Raw genomic sequence first — 10,561 nt, 5'->3', positions numbered from 1 at the left:
ACACACACACACACACACACACACACACACACACACACACACACACACACACACACACACACATACACACACACACACACACAGCTTTGTAAAAATATAGGAGTTACTTTTCTCTCTGGATTTATTTTTTTTCTCTTTCACTCTTTCCCACAGCGCACACACACACACACACATTCATGGCAAACCATCCTGTGAATGCATAAGCATGCAATAACAGCAACCCTCCTTGTCTAAACAGATGCCAACCAGTCTGTTAGTGTAATAACGATGATGCTTTTTTATGGATTGACTGTGTATGTATGCAAATAAATTCTCCAGGGAGATCATCTGTAGCCACAGTCTGCATATGCTCAAATCCAGTCAGTTTACAGTAGTCAGTAAAACCTCTTCCTTTCTTCAGCTCTTTTTTCTTCTTGTTTCCTTCATCTGGTGGTTGTGCTTCTCTAATTCTCAAGAAAAGCATGCAGACAAGGGGGCGTTGCATGTGTAGGAACTCTTTAGTTTCCAGTGTGGTAAGATTAACAGTACACCTAGATCAGAAATGGATCGAGCTGTCGGCCCCGCCCCCACAGGACCTGTGCCCCGCCTCCTCCTGTCACGCCTCATTATTGGTCTCGTCTGTGCGTGTAGCAGTGCGGTTCGCACTAACGCCCGTCTGCCTTTCAAACACGTCACTCTCGCTGCTGGCCGGTGTGCCAGGAGGCTGCGTCCCACCGTTCCTGTGCCTGCGTCTAACCCCACTCGTGCTTCCTGCCCCCTGCTGGCCGTAAGTGGGGATCGCGTACGCTTCGCGTGGGCTTCAGGCTTGGAGAGATCAGATGTCATCCTCTAGTCCTGAGGCATTCCCCTTTAACACCTGATTCAGCTAACAGAACTGTATTAGCTGACGAGTCGCTCCAGGTGTGAAGCGGAGAGGCACCAAACCGTGCGGTGATGTCGTTCTCCAGGGCAGGGATTTGCCTCGAGAGGACGGTACTGACAGAAATGAGGACATGCTGACTGGACAGCACTCCTGGTGTCCTCCCAGTGTGTCTCCAGCTCCTGTCTCTGCCCTTGGCCCTGGCCAATCATGCGTCTGTAATAACAGAAAGAGAAGAGAGCTGATCAGCTTCTTTCTTGCTTCATGGTGTGAGGGCTCCACAGGTAACATCACAGTCGCAGCGGCGCGTTCTTAAGGCTCAAAGGTCTCTTCCGATTTAAAGCACAAAAGTTCTATTATGAAAAATTTGGAACGTTGATTAGAGCAGGTTGGCTTGCGGTGGGCGTGTGCAGGTGTCGGAATGCTTTATGTAAATTCTCGCGTGCGTACACGCTGCCGTGCGTTGGCTCCTCGTGGTTGGCTGCGTTGCGGCTGAGAAGCTAGGACTGGAGAACCTCCTATTTGGGTCTGGATGGCTGGAGGACTCTGGGCTTTGACCAACATGCCCCTGGACAGCTGAGTGACTGCTCTGTACTCAAATCACACCCCAGCAGCGTGGCCAGGGATGCAACCCTCCTGGAGAGCCCCATTCTCTCTGAGCTCATCCACCACTGGGTTTGCAGCTCACCTGGTAGTGCGGGCAGAGCAAGGTGCTGACAACACCATGGTTATGAGCTCTGTTCACAGTGAGGATACGTACCACCGGACTAATAAATACGAACGTCGCTCTGGATAAGAGTCTGCCACATGTTGAAACTGGCAGGGACATGATCTTCATCATCCTCAGTGCTAAGAGACCCATATTTAGAGAGTCCTTGCAACAAGCAGTAACACACATGACCCATATCATTTTTTGAACTGTTCTGTCTGTTATGTTATTTCCTGTGTCTGTGCTCTGAAAGGTCCAGAACAAAACAACCCAGTCTTTCCATGAGTGCAACCAGTAAATAATTCTGCTAGATTGAGCTCACGTAACAAACTACAGACTTGCACATTATGACCTACACCAGAAGAACCCAAGAAGGGTGCTGGTGACCCACTCAAGTTTAGATCTAACCCTCATCTAGTTCTCTTTATCCAGTTAATCGAGTCCTTCAGTAGTCAGTAGTTCTTCGGTATAATAAGAGAGAAGGTGTGCAAGATTAGGACTGTAACTAAGCTTTGCAGGGCAGTAGATCTCCAGGACTGAACTTGGGCACAGCTAACATAAGACGGTCTCTCCAGTAAGTGACCGGTAATACTGCAGGACCCGACCAAGCAAACACACTTGGCCCGCAGCGCATAAACTGACCCGAGGATCCTGCGCGCATCCAGTTCACCGTGTGTGCTAACGCGCGTGTTTTATTGTAGGGAGCAGTGCGGCTGCGAACTCTTCCGTACATGCTACCGCAGGGAGGGCAGCCAGCGGAGCAGCAAGCCGCAGAGCCTGGCCGACTCGCTGCACGACTCCATCCATAAAATCACGCCGCTGCCGCAGGTATTTTGCGTCCCGTTTCATTTTTCTTTCTTCCTGCTGATAATCACACGCCTGTTGCTTTCATGCTTTTCTCCTCGTCGTCTCTCAATGCCCACGTGCCCCAGTGACGCGCGGACATGTCTTGACGTTCACGTCCTCGATTCATTTTTCATTTACGTTCCCTTATAGATGAGCAGGGCATTTCAGGGCCTTTAATTGGTGCATTCCTGCCTCTAGCTTGTGCAAAAAAAATACACAAATCAATACGGTCCAGGACACAATGATTGTCACGTGCCAATCTCAGCCCGTTAACCACATCAGCATGTGTCAGTGAGTCAGTGACAGTACAGCAAACGTCATTACTGACTGCAGTTTTTCTGCTTTACTTTACCAAACATGTATTTATTCCAAGAAACCTAAATGTTAACAGTATCATCCCTCCTTAAAACACGGTTCCACTGGAAGAGTTAAGAGTGAACTGCGTTGCACAAGCACAAAGCAGTGGCCTTAAATAAATCTGTAACAATCACAGCCTAAATAGGATTTAAAAAACCAATATACTAGCAACAGCTTGTCTGGAATGCGTTTCTTCAGCCAGTGGGCTTAGGGGAGTATTTAGATCTTAGGAGAGTATTTATTTAAGTATTCCACTGAGTGTACCTCTTCTGGCCTTCATGTGACATTTTATTTAATGCCCATACGGGGAGGCAAACCAGGGGCTGAGCAAATGTCTTGCTGTCGAAGCCTTTCTGGTACTTGGGATCTAAGATTAGTACGAAAAAGAAAACTTTTATATTTTTAAATGTGTTTTTTAATGAAACATTATTTCACTACATCCTAAACCAGGGGTAAAATCATGGTAAAAATGTACTCCTAATTCACAAATGCCATTAAATATAAATAGCAGCTTCTAAATATACAGGTGTGCCCTTTAGACGGTTGTGCGTGCTTTTCCTCCTCACCTGGCCTGATCTCTGCCTCTCCGCTGCTGATCTGGACTTTCTCACGCAAGCCAGCAGCGGCGAGTCAGGCGATCCACGGGGCTGATTTACGCGCACGCCAAAGGGGCGGCGGGAACGCGCTCGTCGGGGTCACCTTCATCCATCTCCTCTTCCTCCTCCGTTGGAGGATGCGCGCGCTGCGCTTACTGCTCCGGTGCGGTTACTGGCACGCGCCCAGCGCGCGCTTCTCACAGCATTCAGCGCCCGTCACGTTTACGTCTCCAAAAAACCCAGCGACGTTTTCAGTCAAGAGAGGCTGGTGAGAGAAGCAATCAGTGCCTGCCATCTTGACAGATATCATAGGACAGTTGGATCTCTGGTCATGAAGTATTTATAGTTCTGCAGTGCAGCCAGAATCCAGACGAAATCTCCCTGATTTCAGGGTGAACAGCACAATACGCCCAACTGGAGCGTGGCCCTGCTGTGCGCAGACCCCATTAGGAAGGGCTGTGCAGCAGACCAGGAAGGTTTACTATGGAAACGTTTACTGATCATACTTAGGCTTTAAGAGCTTTATCATTTCCTCGACTTCAAAAACTTGACATGGTTCAGAGAGGTCATCCTGGTGCCAGTGTGTATATTTTTATGGATTATTTACAAATTTGCGCTCTGATTAAATAACTCGGGGCAGCCAAAAGTGTGTAAACAGGCCCTCTTGTGTTCAAAGGGGGTACTGCACACACAGACAAATTACCTGACCATCCAAGTAGCTGACGCTAAAAAAATATTTCTAAATCCAAATCAAACAAATAAAAAACTTTTTTTCATGAAGCAGAAAGTCAGCTGCGATATACAGACACACAAATGCATGCTGTTGCAGGACCGTAGATGAAAGACACAGTGCCTGAATACGTCTTATTCCTCTTGGGCTGTTCTTAACTCCGTAAAGTAGGTGCTTCCAAATACAATGCTTGTTAATCCATAACTTCAGGCTGCATATTGTTGTGGCTACTCCCTTCCCGGGCAGGGCCAACACATACTTCAGCAGTAGTAGCACAGCTATAAAACCGCACAGGCTCATGTGACGTAGACTTACCAGTTATTGCCAAACCTGTTGTAGGCCCATAACCAGTAATGGTGAATGGTTTGTTAGAGGGATGCTGTTGTTTTGTTATTGTTTTGTTGTTGTTGTTGTTCACCCATAAGTCCCAAGGCATAAGTCCCAGGTCATAAGTCTTCGGTTGCCTTAGCGATGTCAGACACATCACTCAGCGCTTGGTGGCAGAATTGCAGCGTTGCCATTCTAATGAGTGACAGGACAGAAGTAGCAGGAAGCTGGCAAAACCCTCGCTCTGCTCCAGAGAGCCCGCTCTGTGCACCAGCTCACATCAGCATGTAAAAGACCCGTGGAAAGTACCGTCAAAGCCTACTGGTCAAGCTAAATGCTCTAGAGGGAACTAATTCATACTTGTCATTCAAATTATACCAATTAGTTTTGCATTTAAACCCAAAAACCTGAGTATGTCCTTGTCAAGCAATAATATTTAGATTTTTAAACCCAATTCAAAGTATTTTATAACTATAAATCAATTAAAATGCATCTACCCTTTAGGTGTGATCAGTGGCATCATGGCATAGGTTTTCCTTCCAGCTCACAATGTGAGGTGCAGGTTGTTGTATTTCATGGGGAAGATGAGCTTTGCTGAAGAGTGTAAATTTTTGTAGGTGTTAATTTGATCCATGTGCTGAAGTCTATTTAAACCAGTTTTTACACCTACACTAGGAGTGTTATTGAGAGAAAGGTTTGGGGTACTATATTTAGTGTAAACAAACAAAGGCTTAATATAGGACACACACACACACACACACACACACACACACACACACAACTTTACATGGATGTGGTACATGTAATATTTTGCATTGTCTTAGATCACTGAGTCGTAAGACAGGAGTGTTATGGAGCTTTTCGACTGCGTGGTACCATCTCGCCTCAACTTACTTCCTCTCACCTTTTTTGGTTCTCCACTGGGAGAAGTTATGGACAGTACCAGGGACCTGCTGCTTTTTTTCAACCTCAACCTCTGGTTCCAAATGAGCCAAGGTAATACTGAAAAGTGACTACTGATTGGTCAGAGTGAATTTCCACTACATGTGTGATTGGTCAGAGTGAATTTCCACTACATGTGTGATTGGTCAGAGTGAATTGTCAGTACATGTGTGATTGGTCAGAGTGAATTACCACTACATGTGTGATTGGTTGGAGTGAATTGTCAGTACATGTGTGATTGGTCAGAGTAAATTACCACTACATGTGTGATTGGTCGGAGTGAATTGTCAGTACATGTGTGATTGGTCAGAGTGAATTACCACTACATGTGTGATTGGCTGGAGTGAATTATCAGTACATGTGTGATTGGTCAGAGTGAATTACCACTACATGTGTGATTGGTCAGAGTGAATTACCACTACATGTGTGATTGGTTGGAGTGAATTGTCAGTACTTGTGTCATATTGCACGCGACGGAGGCGGGGGTCTTCTTAACAGGACATCCTGAACAAACCCGCCATATTTAAACTGCTGTTTGAGAAGGAGAAAACTAAGATCCCGATCAAATGCTGTTTTTAAAAGTATGCAGTGGCTCTTCATTGGTTCTTCAGCAGTGATTATGACGACACAGTCAGTTATGGACAAAGGCCGACATGACAGTTCACTGCCATAGGTGCAGCAAGGTTAGCCAACAGAATAGACTCTACAGCTGAGATGACCACCCCCTTCGCTTCAAATCCCACACACACAGGAAAAAATAGAGAGTACCACTGTGTATCAGGTCTTTTATGTATGGCTGCTGCATTTGAATAGGTGATGTGTGATTAATTCAATTAAGCTAAATCAAATCAAATCAAATGCAGTGCTTTTTACAACAGATGTTGTCACAAAGCAGCTTTAGAAATGTCCAAATCAGGTCAGGTCACTGAATGGCTGTACAGATTATTCAGAAATGCTTACTGGAGAAGAGATGAATGGTGAGCATATGAAGGCGACCTCTTTGCACGCATGAACACACACACAGAGAGAGAGAGAGAGAGAGAGAGAATTACAGTCTGGTGCTGTTACCCCTGAGAGCCACACAGATGCATCACCCCTTTATCATTAACAAAGGCTGATTATGACATCATGTATGACAGAGAAGCTTGCCTGCTGACCTCAGCGTTGAGCCGATGGATTTCTAGTAGCAGACACTGTCATGGCTCAACTGGGTGTAGCCCAGTGTATACTGGGATTCTGAGTAATAAGCTCATTTTCGCCCTTCGGCCAGTTTGTTGCTCAATTCCCGCTGATGTTTAAAAAAAGAAACATTTAATCTATTTTAAGCATACGAGCATTTAAACTCACTTATTAACACAGACAGTTTCTGTTGTTCATTTTCGCTATGGTGTTCACATCACACTGCATACAGAATGGGTTCCTTTGAAGGTTTTGGCTTTATATAGACAACAGCAGTCTTTGTTTCAACCAGTAATTATCTGGAATTACAATTCTAAACCACTGAAACGTTTATGCTCGCAATTATTTATTTATATATTTATTGCTTTCATGTATTGGTTCATAAGGCCTCACATTTTCTGAAAGGATTGGTCAGAAAAATTAATTCTAGTACAGCGTAACAGTTATATTATATTCTATAATGTATATATCAAGAAATGTATTTAAATAAAATAGTTTTAAATATCACAGTATATAGAATTCATTGATTTAGCCCTTTTAAATATTAGTTTACTGGATTGTGGGCAACTCACACCATAGACGCTTACCCTCCTATATGACAGTATATGATAGTAGATTTAGACAGTGGACGTCAAAAGTTAAAAATCAGGGAACCACCAAATCAGACGTTTTGATGGTTTTTTTTGTTTTGTTTTTTTAAAAAAAATAATAATAATTTTCAGTACGCCAGTTAGGGTCACAGGGTCCAAACAGTTTTATCCTGTAGCTTTGACAGTACAGCCCAAACAGTTTTATCCTATAACTTTCAGAAAACAGTTAAAATCGATGTTTGCCACATGGACGGACCCATTTCAGGGGGTGACAGTATCGCGCAAGAAAATCCCCCATCACATTGTGGGTTTATCAATAAAGCGTGTAACACCGCGACGCTTTTCGTGGCGAATACACGCCACTGCGCTCAACTTTATGTCGGCTTATTGCGTGAATCTTGCACCGTTTAAGGCTCTGGGTCCCCCTGGCCTGTTTCTGTTTTGGTATGACCGTGAAGTGGGTGGGCTTGTTCGAAAGTCTCCCGTTGCGAGCGTGTTTCTCCGGCTATGCCTTTGGTCATAGAAGCCGTGGGCAGCCGTGGGTCGCATCCGACGGAGCGTTTCGGGGACGTTTGAGGTGGCCATGCGTGACGTAAAGCGCCTGTAGGGAAGCGCAAGTGTCCACCGCGAACCTCCTACTGCTGAAGCGGCTTTCCTGAAGAGCGCAGGATGCCTGTCAAAGGAGGAGGAAGAGTCCCGTACGCGAATAAAAACGAGAGTGTTGGAGTAAGTCATCCGGCTAAGAGGAGCGCGGCCCATGTGTAACACGCACAAGCTTTAAGGGCGATTTTTTTGTATCGTTGGAGCGTCCTAGGTAATAGTATTTGCGAATTCGAGGTCAATGTGTTGAACTAATATCGCGAGTGACCTGCGCTGTTCTGAGCAGGTAGGAGCGCTGAACCGGGTCCCCTTCACCTGTGGAGGGTTCGGTACAGGTGTGTTACATGGACATGGACATGGACATGGACGGTCTACTGTCCACCTGGTGCCGTGCGTCTTTACGTGTCGGAGCGTTGCGTAGTTCTACTGCAGCTTTTACTGTCATAGTTTGACATTTATGACCTACCTCGCATATGGCATCGCTGTGGATACGAGTTTATAAGAGGCAAAGCTTTCACATGACTTTTAAGGACAGACTTCACAAGGACGGGCAATATTTTGAGCCTTTAACAAGTTTAGTTTTTGAAAAATGTAATATTTCATTGGCCATCTCGAGTTTGTCGCCTGTCACGTTCCACCTCTCGCACTTGGTCAGAAGTGCCCCGGTAAAGTCCAGCTCAGGCTGAAGGCTGCGAGGCATTAGAAACTAGTATTTATCAGCAGGGTGTGTTAAATATTACAGCCCGCATGTTCGGGGCGTTCACACACACTCATTGCGTAGTTGGGTTGTTTTCGGTCCGCTTTTTTAAGTTGTAAGCTTCTGAGTCAAAGAGCAAGACTGTCTAGAAAAATCAGTACATTGGGTGATTTCGCAATATTTATTGTTTACCTCTGTTGTGTTTTCCCCTGTTTTCATAGTGAAGCTTTGCCTGAATCTGACGTCAAATAGCCTACGACTGACGTTACCTCCTAAGATTACGAGATTTATGTTTCGGTTGTTTACGAGACATATGATTCGGTTGTTTACGAGACATGATTCGGTTGTTTACGAGACTGCAGGCGCTCGGCGGCACCTCCGCTTGGTCGTTCAGGTCATTGAGGAGGGCGCCGTTATTGCGCCCCAGCATGGCTGAGTAAAGTCCAGTGGACTCTCGTTGGGTTCAGTATTGTCTTGTCTGGCCTGGCACAGCGGGGAGCGTCTTAGGAGGATTACGGTCCGCATTATTTAAAAGCACAAGGACCCTGCAGGTCTTAGGCTGACAAGGGTTAAATAATCATACCAGGAGGCTCAGCTGTATTCCTAAAAATCCTTGGCCTTGCCTAGCTGTTTCTGGAACGGTTTTTAAAGGCAACCAATGGGAAATCTAATCCTAGAACCGTTTGAGGTCATATAGAGTTTCGTGGTCTTGTGAGAGTCCGGTTTGAATTACGCAGGGCTTTCCACAGTGTTGTAGGGGTAAACCTCTGGTATCTGGCCTGGAATCGGCAAAGCAGTTGTTTTTCTGGTTTACATTTAACTAAGATTTACCTTTCCTGTAAATGGCTATGTCTAGCCGTATTATTAATTTATGGGGAAAAAAAAAAACAATTTGATACTGGTTCTGTTCACCAGAAGAAACTGAGAGAAACTGATCTTGGGTCAGTTTATATCTTTAATCTTCGAATGGTTCTGATTATAATTATAGCTGGGGATAGCTGACACTGGACTATTACTCTTGCTCTGAGGTGTGCAAGGCTGTTCGTCAGCTGGACAGGTCAAAGCCCACAGAACCCTAACCAGAGGAAGCGCGAGGGTGGGTGCCAATTAGACCTAATCTACCAAATGTCCGGAACGGCTCCGGTTTGCTTTCATCTTCCCAGTGGCAGTTTGGCTTGCTGATGTAATTAGACAAGGCCATTCTTTATCTGTTGATGAAGTTTTGACACACTGGTAGTCTGTTAATGCTATACTGGTGTGTAATGCTAAAAAACACAATATCACTGTGATCAGACTTTTGGCTTGGAGCAAAGCAGGCTTGACTTGAGCATTTCTAGGAACCCGGGGTCGTGCCCCCTTCACGGAGAGTTGATTCCGGACAGCACATGCCAGACACAAGACCCCCTGTGCTCGCATTCCTCCCCCTGCACGTGCGTGCCTCACACCGCCGGTGCAGTCCCGCGGACTGACGGGCCTGCCATGCCCACTTGCGCTTCAACACTCCCGTCTCGCAGGTCCTTTGGCACTTTTGAGTCAATGCTGTGCAAGAGAATCTCAATTCATTGGGTATACATTTGGTTTGTTAACTAAGCCATATTTACAGTAGTATGCAGTGTGTAGCATAGCACCCCGGGCCTAAATAAACAAACTCTTCTCTATACACAGTATTTAGCATATTCAAATCTGCGCAGGCCTGTATGAAAATGTCCCGTTTAGGAGACGCCAGGGCAGCGCTGTGCGTTTAAAAGTAGCCATCAAGGTGTTCAGCCCCGAGCTGCGAGGTGGCATCCCGCTTCCTCTCTCCAACGGCAGATCCGGCCACACATGCTGCAGCCGCCTCTAGCTTTTAGCCCTTCTGCTGCAAGTGTTGGCTCGTCTCCCCGTGCCAGCGCCACGAGACGAGACTTTGTTTGCTTGTTCTTGTCATTGGTTTATTTACACAGTGTTTGCCCATACAAGGTAAAAAAAAGAAGTCATGTTTTTCCCCTGGAATTGTTTAGCTGGAGGTTTGTGGCATTAGCAAAGCTGTTATTTCCTCTCTGAGCATGACAAATTATGCTGGTCTTATCGGTGTGCTCGCAGGGTGAGAGCAGTGTGCAAGCAGCTCTTCGCACTTTTCTCTGTGTTCC

The 10,561-nt window shown here is 45.8% G+C and overlaps 1 protein-coding gene across 8 annotated transcripts in view; it reads left to right on the top strand.

Moving 5' to 3' along the window:
- The first annotated feature begins 2,269 nt into the window (after positions 1-2,269).
- Positions 2,270-10,561, top strand: part of tjp2b (tight junction protein 2b (zona occludens 2)) — a 48,938-nt gene continuing 40,646 nt past the window's right edge. For 2 of the 8 annotated variants that reach the window (XM_081707302.1, XM_081707303.1), the window contains exon 1: positions 2,332-2,396. Coding sequence is in view for 1 of the 8 variants with exons in the window: in XM_035521813.2 (XP_035377706.2) it covers positions 7,805-7,861 (57 nt within the window). In the remaining 7 variants the exon portion in view is untranslated. Of the gene's footprint in view, positions 2,397-7,613; positions 7,950-10,561 lie in introns of those variants that run through there. The other 6 variants (XM_081707305.1, XM_081707304.1, XM_081707306.1 and 3 more) reach the window with 6 other exon arrangements.

The sequence above is a fragment of the Electrophorus electricus genome, chromosome 25 (assembly GCF_041902795.1).
Source record: "Electrophorus electricus isolate QZ-2024a chromosome 25, ASM4190279v1, whole genome shotgun sequence".
Lineage (NCBI taxonomy): Eukaryota > Metazoa > Chordata > Actinopteri > Gymnotiformes > Gymnotidae > Electrophorus > Electrophorus electricus.
Note: the sequence above shows the minus strand (reverse complement) of the source record. Positions and strands in the feature narration are given on the sequence as shown.